At 49.0% G+C, this 14,873-nt stretch overlaps 1 protein-coding gene across 4 annotated transcripts in view; it reads left to right on the plus strand.

Annotated features, from left to right (window-relative positions):
• Nucleotides 1-10,256: 10,256 nt before the first annotated feature.
• Myo5a (myosin VA) overlaps nt 10,257-14,873 on the plus strand; it is a 166,059-nt gene continuing 161,442 nt past the window's right edge. For all 4 annotated transcript variants that reach the window (XM_021261008.2, XM_004835382.4, XM_021261038.2 and 1 more), the window contains exon 1: nt 10,257-10,390. In XM_021261008.2, coding sequence (XP_021116667.1) covers nt 10,364-10,390 — 27 coding nt within the window. In that variant the 5' untranslated portion in view covers nt 10,257-10,363. The remainder of the gene's footprint in view (nt 10,391-14,873) is intronic.

A 14,873-nucleotide genomic window follows, 5' to 3' on the forward strand; every position in this document is an offset into this window, starting at 1 on the left:
AATCACGTCCCTCCTGGTCCTACTCAGCAGTTGTTTCTTCTCTGTTATGGCATGAGCTCTAAGATCTGCTACAAAGCTGAGACACCCGACTTTTGTACAGTGATGGTGACACACCTGTGCGTGCGTCGGCTTTGGCGTGTGTGGCCAGCTGTGATCATTTAAAACAATCCTGTGTGGTATTGTCCCTATCACGTTCATACTCCAGTCTGTTTACATGCAAACTTGAACTGTATGCTTCACATTTTGTTACGAGGCTATCCTGCAGGGCCTAGTAGGGCCAGGTGTATCACCAGTGATGGCAGTTTTTGCACATTCCCAGGGAAAGTCTGTTCTGTACGTGTCCAGCAAGAGGACAGAGTCCCTCCAGCAGAGACCAGTGTGTCCGAGCCCGTGGGGTTAGCACCAGAGGAAACCTGTAGGTGTGGAAGTGGTATCACACACTGGTCATTACAGTAGAGAACATGCAAGCACAGGGCAGAGACACAGGAGGAACAGCGATGGACTCGAGGTAAGTTCACCGGCCACAGTTCTGGGAGACACATATATGAAGATTTTGATTGGGAAGCTTTGAGTTTTGCTTTTTAGAATTTTTTTTTTTTTGTACTGGGGATCAAACTCGGGACCTTGCACGCTTGGGAGGCAGGCGGCAGAACCACTGAACTAAATCTCCAGCCCTTTTTAGAACTTTTGAATATGATCATTGCGTTAGTTTCCATTGCTCTAACAAATACCTGAGACGATTTACACAAAGGAGGGTTTTCTTTGAGCCCAGTTTTGGAGATCTCAGCCCACAGTCAGCCAGCCCCATTGCCTTCGGCCCTGTGGAGTGGTGCGGCAGGAGCTTGGGGCCAAGCAGATCCTCGCACCTCAGGTCTGGGAGGCAGAAGAGTGAGGAGGGGTGTGGGGCCTGTGGGCTTCTCCAAGGGGAGCTGCTAGTGGCTGAAATCTCCCCTCGGCTACACTATTTGCATCTTCTGCCACCTCCCCATGGCCAGGCCCAGCTGGGGACCAAACCTAAAGATCCATCCAGGTCCAAAGTGCAGCAGTTGTTGCCAGAATGGGATGAAAGGAAAACCCAAGGCACAGAAGAGGCAGGAGGCCATGAGCTGGGGTGGAGACTGGCCTAAGCACTTCTCAGAGTCGGCAGGCCAGTGGTCAGTGGCAGGAAAAGGGGCGCGTGCAGGATAGGTCCTGCCAGCTGACCTTGGTCCTATCCTTACCTGGAGGGAGTGCGGAGGTCATTTTCCAGGAGAGCTTGCTGGGGAAAGGATGGAGGTCTTGAGAAGTGTATCAGTCACCTTTCTATTGCCGAGACAAAATATCTCACATATGCAGCTAAGGTTTATTTGGGCTCATGGCTTCAGAGTTCAGTCCATGGTTGGCTGACTCCAGGGCAGAAGTGTCAGGATGAGACTAGGAAGGAGCTCGTGTTCTAATCACCTTCCAAAGCCCCACCTGATCACCTGAACCTTTTGAAGATAACATGATCCAAACTAGAATGAGAATTCTGAAGAAAAGTCTTCACAACCTGCTATAAGTATGTACACTAGCAAAGCGAGAGAATCTTAAAATTTTAAAGTAGGTTTTGGAGATCAGAACTAAATGGATCAAATGCCATCATACAAGCAGGACAACCATGGGGTAAGAAAAGAAGAAAGAGTGATAGAATCAAAATGTGGTTCTAAATTAAATTCTTAGACTTCTTTGCCTGCTCTTCTGTTTTTTTTCAATAAAAATTAAACTTGTCTGTGACCCTGCAGTCAAATACTGTTCGCTTGCCTCGCAAGTGCAAGGTCCTGAGTTAGATCCCCGGTGCCCCCCCCAAAAGAAATACTATTCATGGACACAACAAAAAGCCGAGTCACTAAATAAACCTCTGCTACCGAGCTGAGCGGGCTAGAGGGAGAACTGCTTAGATCTCTCAAGTTGGTTGGTGTTTTTCTGCTAGCTGCCCCCATTGCTCTCAATAACACGTGGCTGTTCCTTGTTCTCTTTACTGTCACACATAAGTGGTTTTGCACACTGACACAGGAGGATTTAGCTCACGCTTCCACCCTCAGCATCACATCACCCCCACTTCTCATCCCTTTATAGATTCTTTCTCAGTGTTTAAAAAAGAGTTTCATTTTGCTGACGTGGTGGTGCATGCCTGTAATCCCAGCATTCAGGAGGCTAAGGCAGGAGGATCACTATTGGAGGTCAGTCAATCCTCAACTGCCTAGAAAGGGGGACAGCAAGGACTAAAGAAAAAAGACAATAGAGACTTGCATAGTTTCAAAGAAGGGGGGGTCAGTGCCTCAGAATGGACAAAGACAAAGACATTCCGAGCTTGCCACTATTTATTGGGTTCATAGGGAGAAGCAGATGTCTCAGAGGGCCTCAGTCATCCTAAATCGATGGGATTTTATAATCTAAGAATGTACCAGATAAATCAGAGGGCGGTGGTAACCCTATGACATTGAGGATCTTATGCTAATGAGGATCTTAGGTCTTGAGGAGCTCTTGTTGATTAGGAGATGAGCAAAAACTTTCTTACAATAGTAGGTGGGATGAGTTAAACTGATAAGGAATTTGTCCCTTCCCAGGTGAAACCTTTCTCTTTCTGTATTGCTACTCGGTTCTTAAAGAACCAGGATGTCTTCAGTTGATACACTCTTGCCCTTGAGCATCACAGCATCGTGGGACCATTGAGGCCTCAGACAGCGCTAAGCATAATTTAATTGTGAAATGATTTTTTCCCCAAAATTGTGTAGAAGGGCTCCCGACAGATCACTGTGAGTTCAAGGCCATCCTGGACTACAAAGTGAGACCCTGTCTCAAAAAAAACCAACTTTCATTTTTATTTCTCTTCCATTAGCCCTGAAGAGTATTTCTTGGCTTTCTCCTGTGTGCAATGGCAATATTGACACCATGTCCTTGGACTCTCCTCTTTTCTCTTAGTTTTTATCACCTGTATTTTTACAATGTCATTTTCCACGTCAATAACCTCTGCTTTCTGTTTTATGATTATGAGGAGTTCTCCAGAAAACCACCCTGGATGGCAGTTCCCCTTCACTTCAGTCTAAACTGGCTCTCTCTTCCCAGATGCGTGGCCACCATCTTGGGCCTTGGCTGCCCTGCTGACTGGAACCCATTATTTCTGGGTTCCCTGTATGGAAGCCTCTGTTCTCTGCATGTGTCTTAGGTCAAGTTTCCTGAAAGTGGAAGTTCCTTATTTTGCAAAATGTCTTTGGTAGTTAACATGTACCCTAAATGTCTGTCTGCAGGCTGGGGCTTCTCGGTTGGTGAGCTCTGTGCGTACATTGCTGGATACGTGTTAGAGCTTAGCTGGCATCACCTCTGGGGGATGAATGTCCCTCACACATCTAATTAACTGCTCTGTCCTGAGACTGACCCTAGGGGCCAGGGATTTAGCTCAGTGGTTTCGACACCTGCTGCGCAAGCACAAGGACCCAAGTTCAATCACCGGTACCAAAAAAAGAAAACTGAGACTGACCCTTGCACGCGTGCTGTTGGTACGTGAATCACAGTGCACGGGAAGCACCCTTCCTGAGTTAGCCTTCTTTTTGCAATAGATGTCTTTATTATTTTGCCCTAGCACTTAGTCCCTTCCCTGGTTATAGTAAACACCAAAAATATATTTTCTGAAAGAAACTGTGGGCTGGGGATTTAGCTCAGTGGTGCCGCCACCTGCCTCGCAAGTGCAAGGTCCCGAGTTTGATCCCCGGTACCAAATTAAAAAAAAAGAAACTGCATTCTGGGGACTGCAGCCAATTGCATTCATACTTGCTATACTGCTTTACCACCTGGGAGGCTGCGACAGGGAGATTTCAAGTTCGAGCCTAGCCCTGGCAATTTAGTGACTTAGTGAGAGGGTGTCTCCAAAAAGAGAGCTGGGGATGCAGTTTAGCACAGAGGCTCTGGGTCAATCCCCAATCCTGGGGAGGAGGCCCTCCACCTCTACAGATATCCCACGTAAATTACTTGGCAGTCTTCTGCATGGGAGATTTGTCTCCTCCACACATTCATTCAATGACTTATTTAGATCCATTGTGTGCTCCTGGATGCTTTTTTTACGCTGGGTTATGGTCTAAGCACTACTCTTTCAGCCCTTCCTTTCCACTGGGCCCTGTGCCCTCTGCCCTGCTTCCATCACTGCAGTTGTGTGTGCTTTGTGAGTACTGAGGTGCTGCGGCCCCTCCTGTGTTTCTTCCATCAGTTCCAGAATCTCCCACTTCTCTGAGGGGCTCTTGGCTCAGTTCCCTGGAGCATGGTATGAAAAAAATCAAGACTTGAACCAGATCTGGAGGCTGAGGCAGGAGAACTTCAAGTTTGTGGCCAGCCTGGGCTACATAGTAGTTCAAGGCCAGCCTGGAATACATAGTGAGACCCTGTCTCAAACAAACAAACCAAGAAAGACTTGGGCCTTGTTGCTACCTGCAGTCTTTGACTGCTAGACACTCAGCTTCAGAGCAAGGAATACATCTGTATACCTACTGCGTATGCACACATATTTGTGTCTTGTGTGCATCCACCTGCGTCTATATCAAGACAAACACAAGCTCTCCATAATTCTCCAGCTCTTAATTCACTGTCTTGTGGAAACCCACTCCAGACTGAGAACCCCAGCCTATCTTTTTTTTTGGTTTTTGAGATAAGGTCTCTCAATGTAGTTGTAGTTCAGGCTGGTTTTGAACTCACTATGTAGCCCAGGCTGGCCTTGAACTCACAATGATCGATCCTCCTGCCTCATCTTCCCAAGTGCTGGGATTACAGGTGTCCACTACCACACCTGGCTCCAGCCTATCTTTTTTCTTTTTTTTTGGTACTGGTACCAAACTCGGGGACCTTGCGCTTGCGAGGCAGGCAACGGAACCACTGGCCTACCTCCCAGCCCCAGCCTATCTTTTTAAATCAGCAAAAGCAGGACAATTTTGGTAGAGACTGGGGTTGAGGGGTATGAATGAGATGGATGGGAATGCACACCAGAAACCAGGCAGTGCTGTACAGTTCAAGGTATTAGCTTCCTGCCTTGCCCACCTTGGCCCAGCCTGCCGGAGTCTGTCTACAGCAGGAATTTAGGGCTGGAGGAAGAGTGGTTAGCTGGAGAGATTAGGGCTACAGGAGTGTGTTGACCCCTCTGGGCATTCTCCTTGGCTGGGAGGAAGCTGACTGCTCACTCCATGGGCTGCATAGTGTGATTTCTTTCAGAAGAGTACATTATGGAAGCAGGGTGTGGTGCAGGCCTATAATTCCAGCCCTCTGGAGGCTGAGGCAGAAGGATCCCCTCAAATTTGAGGTGAGCCTGGGCTACACAGTGCATTCAAGCCCAGCCTGAACAACATAGCAAGACCCTGTCTCAAAAAGCAGAGTACTATATGGATACAGGGAATTCAGTATTAGCTTGCCAGGGCTGCTTAAAGAGTGGAAAGGAAGTCCCCACCATGGTGGAAGCCAGAAGTCTGACATGCAGGTGTGAGCGGGGTCACTTCAGAGGCTTCTCCACTCGCCTTGCATGTGGTCAGTTTCTTCCTGTCCCTGTCTGCCCTCACCTCTGTCACAAGGACACTAATCATAGTGACAGAAGGTCTAGCTGACCTCCTTTAACCTAATGACGGTCTCCAACCGCAGCTCTGTTCCCCAAGGCCCTAGGAGCTGAATTTCAGTGCATGAACCTGGGAGGGGACACAATGCAGTCCACAGAGGGAAAGGAGTGACTTCTTAGTACATGTGCCTGCCAGGCACTCCCTGGGCCAGCGATCGAGCAACAGGAAGGGTGACAGGTCATGGCTGTGGCGTGGTGTCATGATGTCACAAAAATGACATTCGAGACAAGTCCCAATGGAGAGACACCCTACAACACACCTGACCCATGCATCTCAGAACTGTTCCAGAACAAGGAGAGTGAGAATCAACCACTGGGAGGACCCTGAAGAGCCACGCTGGCCCAATGTGCTGGGACTTTGGGACAGGGTCTGGAGTGGGAGGAGAACCGCAGCTACCAGTAAGGGGACCTGAATAAAATACGAATCACTCTCAGTTTGGAAGGTAAGGTATTAAATCAGGGGAGAGTATGTGGGAACTCTATTACCTGTGTAATTTTTCTGTAAATCTAAAACTGTTCTAAAATAAAAAGTTCCTGTATTTATTTATTTTTTTGGTACTGGGGATTGAACTCGGGTCCTTGTACTTGGGAGGCCTGTATTTATTTTTTAAAGGCTCAAGTGGACTAGGTGGAGTTCTGACCATTCATGGCCTTGGAGGTCCTGTCCTGGTGTCCAGGGCCACAGGGTGGCCCAGGGCTGCAGAAGACCTGGCAGAGGCTAGGGACTCACCGTGTGGAAGCAAAGTCACCTGGCCACCCTTTCTCCTGTGCGTGGGCCTTGGCACCCTGATCCTGGCTGATGTTTAGCCCAGAAGGTGGCTCTGGTCCCAGAGAGGCGGCCCCCTAGCCATTTCCATGGTTACCTAAGGCTTCAGAAGCGGGGACCCAGTTGGAGGCAGGTGGCAGGCAGGCCTCCTTCCTTCCTCCGCCTTCTCCTAGCTCCCTCCTGCTTGGCTGCCTCAGCCTCCCAGAGGGTTGGAATCACAGCCTGTGCAGCCACACTGGCCCAAATATCTTTTAGTCAGCCTTACTCTGTTCTCTTTTTTGTTTTAAATTTTACCTACCCATAGCATACAGCATGGTATTATAAAACTGTCTGTAACGTGTCACAATCACATTGTGGTGATTAGCATTTCTAGCTTCTTAACATTTATCTTTTCTTTGTGTTTGGAGCCTTAGAACTCCTCTCTTCTAGTTCTTGGTAGAATAAGTTACTGTAAACTCTGCTCACCGTGGAACTACTCTATTCTGGACTTTTCAGCATCAGAGCTTAGCTCTTCGTGCTGCTCTTCTGTCGGTCCCTTGGTCATAAATGACCTCCCACCCATACCTCCATTCGGATTCCCACTGAACTCTAAGACTTCCTTAGCCACCCAAACCACCCATGTCCGGTTCCTGGTCCTCTGTGACCCGAGGTTTGGGATACGTAAGAGACAAGCCCCAGGGGCCCAGACCTTTGCCTCTGGCCCTGACCTTGGCCCATTTTGCAGTCACCATTCTACCTCCGAAGGCCAGGCAGCAGGGCTGCCCTTCCCCCACCCCGCCCACCTTGCGGAGAGCCACCCCAGGCCACAGTTCAGTCAGCACTGTCTTTGTTATGCTAAATGCAAGCACATAATCGGCCCAATGAAAAAGTTTCCACATGAAGACAGCAGTGATCACCCTATGTCAAACTGCTGTCTCTGTTTTTTTTTTTTGGTACCAGGGGATTGAACTCTGGTCCTTGCACTTTCGAGGCAGGTGGCAGAACCACTGAGCTAAATCCCCAGTCCAAATTGCTGTCTCTACACCCTCATGCATTGCCAGGTTTCTCTGGTGTACACTAGTATGGGTTGAATTTTGTCTCCCAAAAGATGTTGAAGTCCTAACCCCCAGTACCTAGAAATGTGGCCTTATTTGGAAATACAAACAATCTCTTTGCAGATAATCAAGATTTTGGGTGCGGGCCCTCATCCAACACTATGGTGTCCTCAAGAACAGGGACTTTTGGGCACGAGGACCCCACACACCTGGGGAGAAAGCCATGTGAAGAACTGGGCAAATCGTCTGCAGAGCGAGACACAGGGCAAAGAGCTCCAGACACCCAGAGGCCAGGACGGGGCAGGGCACTGGTCTCCTTCACAGGCCTCAGAGGGACCCACCCTGCAGAACTGTGGCCTCCAGAACTGTGAGAATACATTTCTGTATGTAGTGCTTTATTACGGTGGCTCTAGCAAAATAATGCACCTACTTATCATCTTTTCCTTTCAACTTTATAATTATCTCCCTGACTAGGATGTAAGCTCTGTGAAGTCTCATTTATTTATTTGTTTTTAAATTTAATTAATTTTACTGAGACAGTCTTACTAAGTCTCTAAGTTGCCCAGGCCAGATTCTTCTGACTTAGCCTCCTACAGTACTGGGATTACAGGCATGAGCCCCCACATCTGGGCCAAGGTCAGATATCTTAGTCTGTTTTGTTCATGCATGAGTTCTTGGACATGAGGGACAATCCCTAGAACATTGTAGCTTTCAATATTTGTGGGAAAAGTAATCTCCATGAATCCATATGATCTTCAACTTATGGGGTTCAATTTATAACTTTTCAACTTACAGTGGTGTGTAAGTGATACATATTCAGTAGAAACTCAATTTTGACTTTTTTTCCTTTTATTTTTTTCTGGTGTCCGGGGACTGAACACATAGTCTCAGCATGCCAGGCAAGCTGTCCACCCTGCAGCTGTCCCCCAGCCCCAAATCTCCATACTCCCCTGTGCTCCTGGACAAGGCCAGAAGCTCCAGCTCCCACCTAGCCTATGATCAACAACCTCAATAACTCGGGCAGCTATGGTCAAACTACAATCAACCTACTGGGTTACAAGGACAGTTGCTCAGCTACTACCGACCCAGTGGGGAAGCCAAGCACATGGCAAGGGTGCATGACGAGCACCATTAGTCTGAGCTCATCTGTACCTTCTGACATGGGAAGGACGAAGGCATTCCTGGAAGGGCTGGGAGAACAGTAAGGGTGTCTGCTTGTCCATCTGTGCATTGGGTACCTGTCCAGGCTAGCTGGGCCAGGTCGTGCTGACCACAGACGATCTCAAGCTGCCATTTATCTCCAGGGAGGCCTGTGGGCCTGGCTTTCCATCTCCATCCTGTGGCCTGGGTCTCTTCAGATTCGCCTGCAGCTGCAGTTTTGATGTCTCAGCCTCTGCCCTGATGCCGTGAGGGCCTGACCCCTCTCCAGCCACCTATTAATTTGTCTCATTTCGCTATGTATAATGCTTTGGTTCCTCTGAGAGGGGACCCTGAGTCCATGGAAGCTGTAGCTACTGCTAGTTTCCAATTTCACTAAGAACAAGAGCAACAGGACTGTGATATCCTGGGCAAGGGAGAGGAGGAAACCCAGAGGGGCACCACGGCCTTTTGGGTTCCAAGTCTGCTCTTTTTCTGAACGAAAAGAGGTCTGGGTAGAAAACTCTTCTTTTCAGACTGCTGCCTTCTTATTATGGCCCTACATGTTTGAGTGGCTGAGAGCATGTGCTCAAGAATTACGAGCGAGAATAATTCCAAGTTCTTTTCTCCCTTTCATTAAAAAAAAAGCATTCATACCTACAAGAACTCTTTCAGTATTTGGCTATTCCTCATCATACTCAGCATTTCTCCACAGCCCTGACCTTGGTATCATTGGAGGGTAAGAAAACAGGCACTTTGCACCAAGCACCAAGAAACTGAAGGCAGATGCCAGGCCTCCTAAATCTTGGTCCAGTGCAGTCAGAACTGCAAGTTTCTCTTTTTACATCTGGGCAAAGAAAGAGTTGGACCTGAAACAGAGATTTGGTTTCAGAATCAGAAGGAGTGGACGTCATACATGGTAGGGCACCCAGGGTATCCCAGGTGATCGGGAGGCTGAGGCAGGGGGATTTCAAGTTGGAGGCCAGCCTAGGCAACTTAGGGAGACCCTGTCTCAATCTAAAATGCAGAGGGCTGGAGCGCTGGCCTAGCGTGTGGGACCTGGGTTCCATCCCCAGCTGTGTCCCAACCCAGAGACGAAAACAGCTGGGCAGAGCCGACAACTGCGTCGGCTCTGGGCCCCAGTCGCCCGGCCTGGCATTTCTGACTGGCCCCGTCATCTCGCGCCTTCCTGGAGCAGGCGCCGCACTCTCGCAGGGGCGGGCCCGCCTGGGGTTCGCAGGGCAACGCCGGCCACACCAGAGTGGGCGCCGGGCGCAGGCTGGGTTCCCGGCGCCCTGCGGGGTCGGACGGGGTTTGGGATGAGGAGGGCCGGTCTGCGGCCCGGGTCAGTGGTGGAACCCGAGACCTCCGGGACCAACAGGGGACCCGGGCAGGGCGGGATGGGGGCCGGGGTCGCCCGGGGTCGCCCAGAACGAGCCCCGTCAGAGCCGGCGAGTGGTAGCGCCCCTGCTCCCGCCTCGCCTCCAGCGCCCCGAGGCGTCTTCACGCCGAGCTCCAGCTGCAGCCCGCGGGGACTCGGGGCGTGGCCGTGGCGGGCCGAAGAGTGAGGAGAGGTGGGGCAGCGGCGCGCGAGCCCGAGCGAGCCCGAGCGAGCCCGCTCCCCTCCCCCGGCTCCCACAATGCACCGGGCGGCGCGGCCCGCGGAGGAGACTGCGGCGGCGCGGCGGCCCGGAGGACGCGGGCGCGGCTCGGGGCGGTGAGGCGAAGCCCCGCCCAGCCCCGCCCCGGTCCCGCCCCGGTCGCCCGGGCTCTGGGCTGCGAGCGGCCGGCGGCCCACGCGCGGCGAGGCGTCACGGCGCCATGGCGGCGTTCGAGCTCTACACAAAGGTAACGCAGTAACGCAGCCCCGCGCCCGGAGGAGACCGAGGCGGGAGGCGGCGGGAGAGGCCTGGCGCTGCCCGGTCGCCCCGCGGGGCCCGGCGGCCTTGTTGTCCCAGGAGAGGCTGGGGACCGGCTCGGGTCGGCGTCGCCGGTGCAGCGGCGGGGGGACGGGCGGGCGCGGTCCCTGGCTCCTGGGAGCCCTTCCTCCCGCCGGGTGGGAGGCACCGCCTCGCCTCCGAATGGCGCATTTGCAGAGCTGTCCCTCGCTGCCCGTCCTGAAAGCCGGTCCCGGGCAGCCGCGTGCTCTCATGAATGCGTGCAGTCGTGGCATTTTCTCCCGCAGTCTCTGGGCGGGTGGCGTCCAGCCAGCTGTCAAGTACCTCTAATTCCAGGAGCAAAATTGCTTTAACTTTGTAAGTGCACATTCGCAGCGGCAGCATCTCCATTTACGTAGGGACGTGGAATCATTGCTTACAAATGAAACCCAAGTCAGCCCAGGCCCCAAGTCTCACCATAGAGGAAAGGGATGTGGACGGGGCGGCCAGAGACCTGACTCTGTGGCCTCACTATGCGACCTTGAGCAAGTCACTTAAGCTCCAGCATTCAAGTTTCCTCCCCTGTAAATGCAGTTAATTATACCCGCCCTGCATCCCTCATAAGCCATTGTGATTAATAGCAGTTGTGAAAGCTTTCTGTGATTCTCGAATTTCTCTACAAATAGGCATATGATTAATTTCTTCAACCATGAAATGAGGAGCTTGCATGACAGATTCTCAGGGACCCCCTTCCACCCCTAGATTTGAGAACTGCACGGTTAGAATTTCTCCTGGTAATTTTATTTTAGGTACTGTAGCTCTCTAACATATGTATGAATGTAATTGGAAACTGATTAAAAGTTACTTTAACTGTTGTACAAATCTGAACTCATTTAACCCTCCTAATGAATGTGTGAGTACATACTAGGACATATCAGTTACAGTATTTCCATGTGAAGAGATGTCATTCTGTAAACATTCTCTAGTTACTTTGTATAGTCTGCCCCCCCCATCATAATCCATATTAGAGCTGTTCATTCGGGTTTGCTTGGATAGTAAATTGTTGGATCTGCTCCCTACCCTCCAGATAATTTGTGAAGAAAAAATCAAAGAGGATGGGTGTGGTGGCACATGGCTATAATCCTAGCATTTGGGAAGCTGAGGCAGGAGGATTGCTGGGAGTTCAAGGCCAGTTTGGCCTACATAGTGAGATCAAGGCCGGTTTGGACTACATAATGTCTCAAAAAAAGCAAAAGGAAGAAAAAAATCAAGGAAATATTGTGACTTTTAAAAAAAATTGTAAGGTTTTGGGCTTCTGTCACAGCTTTATCATAAATTTGTTTAGAAATTTATCTGTTAGTCATTGTAAAGACAGACTAGTCTAGTAATCAAGACTAAAGTTGAAGCTCAAGGTGCCTTCTTCTAAATACAGGTACACCTAAGTATAGTCTGACCACTTGGTTATTTGTTGGCTAATTCTGTGAATGGGCCTCCACTTAATGACAGGCAGGAATATCAGGCGTGCTGTATGCCAGATAACACATTGGGAGTTACTAACAATGAACAAGTCTGTCTTTTCCTTTAGGGGCTTTTCTCATACAGTCTGCTTCTTATACCTCCCCCCCCAGCCCCGCCCCCAAATCACTGGGAATCGAATTTAGGACCTTTTGGTTGCCAGGCAGCGCCACTGAGCTACATCCCTGGCCTTTTCTTTCTTTCTTTCTTTCTTTCTTTCTTTCTTTCTTTCTTTCTTTCTTTCTTTCTTTCTTTCTTTCTTTCTTTCTTTCTTTCTTTCTTTCTTTTTCTTTTTTGGATGGCCTTGAACTCCCAGCAATCCCAGGCTGGCCTCAAAATTAGTAGGGATGGCTGGGTGTGATGGGGGAAGCTGAGGCAGGAGGGTTGCCATGAGTTCCAGGCCAACCTGGGCTACATAGTGAGACCCTGTCTCAAAAAACCAAAACTGGAGCTGGGGATTTAGCTCAGTGGTTTAGCCACCTGCTGCGCAAGCGCAAGGACCCGAGTTCGATTCCCGGTACCAAAAAAAAAAAAAAAAAAGCCAAAACTGCTTCTTATATTTTTGACCACCTTTGACTCTGCAAGGATGCTCTTACCTCAGCAAGCAGCAGGCAGCTGGTAGAGTGTTCATTAGCAGAAATCAGGGAAGGTATCAGGACATGGAAGGCTGGATGGTTCTGGAGACAAAAACTGGGGTAGTGATTCTTAGAGGAAAAAGGAAATCATTAGAAGTATCGGTAAACACAAGGATCTTTCCCTTGCAGAAAGCTGTAGGGGAGGAAGTTCTGGGGTAGATCATAAGGAAAGATGTATTAGTGACAGGCCACATTTAGGGCATTCAGCATTGTGGTTAATTCTGAAAAGTGCCCTGTAGAGAAGTGTCATTCAGAGCTGCAAGGCAGACTTTGGTGTGATGCACATCAGCTGTTACAGTGAAGGGCAAGGGACTATTCCATTTCTTTCTTCTGTTTCTCGTACTCTCTCTGGTGTGCATTAGAATAATGGTTTTGTCCCAGTAATTTAGCAGGATTTCCATTTTATAAATTTTTTCAACAGTGTGAATAGTTTAAGAGCAATAGCTAGGTTCCTGGGATACAACATTCCTGGGAATTAACATTTTGTTTAAAATATATTTGTTGATTTTTTTCAGCAGTTCTGGGGATCTGCTGAATTTTTTTTTCCTTTGGTACCAGGGATCGAACTCGGGGCCTTGTGCTTGTGAGGCAGGCGGCAGAACCACTGAGCTAAATCCCTGGCCTGATGTGTTGAAGTTGTAAAATTACAGCACTATTGAGATATTCATATACTGTAAATTCACCAGTTTAAACTACTGTATATGAGTCAGTGGTTTCAATATATTAACAAAACTTGCATGTTGATTTGTTTTTAGGCCCACCTACTGTAGAATGGAAGGCAGCTCTGAATATCTCTTTGCTTCTGATGTTGAAAATATTTGTGAGTCTCGACTTGCCAGTGGCTATCTTCAACATAATGTCACCCTGTGGTGCTTTCAGCAGCTACAGGGGACTAGGGGGTTGTAGGGCAGGGCTGTCAGTAGCCCTGAGGGCCCCCAGCAGTTTGGTGGGTGGTGCGAGTCCTGCTCACATGAGGCTCCCAGACACCATGGGTAGTGCCACAGAGGCCACAGAATGGCCAGGATTACCTGCTGAAGATGCTGAGTATTGCAGTAGTGCAAAAACAGTCTAAAACCCCAAATCGGTGTTAACTTTGCTAGATAAAAACAGCTGTTTAGGCTAGTACATTGAGTATTTGTAATCTTCCTTTCCCACCATATTTTCTTAACCCTACCGAAGCCATGGCCTAGATTTTTTCCTAGCACAGTTCCAGTTTTATATTCTGTGCTGTTGTCCCTTTAAACCATCATTCCTGGAAATTCTAGTATTTTGGTGTTGAAACTTCATTATCTCTGATCGTATACCTTGATTTGGAGTTTGGCAGGCACATTCACTGTCCTCATTTGCGTGTCCTCCCAACGTCCCCAGGCTTGTTAACACACTGCTGTTCTGCTGGTTCCTCAGGTTGGAAACAGCGTCCTCTCATCCGACTTCTGTGCCAGTTCTGACTTCACGTGGCATCCAGTGGACTTTCCAGATTCTGAGTACCAGTACTACTCCTTGTGTTGTGATGTCCTGTCCGCATCTCTATCCTGTCATAGTTACTGTGTATATTTTTACCTTCCACAGTATTGACAGTGGTCATTGAATGTCTGCTGAATGAGTGAATTAATTTTTTTTTTTTTGGTACCAGGGATCTAACTCAGAACCTTGCACTTGTGAGGCAGGTGACAGCACCACTGAGCAAGTGAATTAATTCTTTTTTTTTTTTTTGGTACCAGAGATCGATCTCGGGTCCTTGTGCTTGCAAGGCAGGTGGCAGAACCACTGAGCTAAATCCCCAGCCCAAGTGAATTAATTCTTAAACAGAGGAGGTTCAGGTTGAAAGTCATGGCTTGGCATGATTATTAGTCTGCTTATGGGAATGAAGCCAGATTTGAAGAAGTGGTTAAATAGGTGAACACAGACAAGGCGTGTTGAACAAGATGAGTAATACACAGGCGAACTGGGGGCCAGGGAGGCCAAGGAGACTCTTCACAGATGAACTCCACTGATAAAGTTCTGGTAGTCTAGGAAGTATGCAAGAGTCTTGGGAAAAAGGGGACCATGCTGCGATGGGTTTCCAAGTGGGATTAACTATGAGAGAGGATAGCATAAGACAAGACAGTATGGGCCAGGGATTTAGCTCAGTGGTTCTGCCACGTGCCTCACAAGTGCAGGGACCCGAGTTTGATCCCTGGTACCAAAAAAAAAAAAAAAAAGAAAAGACAAGACAAGACAGTATGGTAGCTCCAGCCTGGGGAACCAAAAACTGATTCCTATCTTCTCATGAATTTTTATTGACTATGCAACTTGAAAGCCACC

This window comes from Heterocephalus glaber, unplaced genomic scaffold (assembly GCF_053883595.1).
Source record: "Heterocephalus glaber isolate CG9 unplaced genomic scaffold, H.glaber_assembly_v1.0 deba00000122, whole genome shotgun sequence".
In the NCBI taxonomy this organism is placed as follows: Eukaryota; Metazoa; Chordata; class Mammalia; order Rodentia; family Bathyergidae; genus Heterocephalus; species Heterocephalus glaber.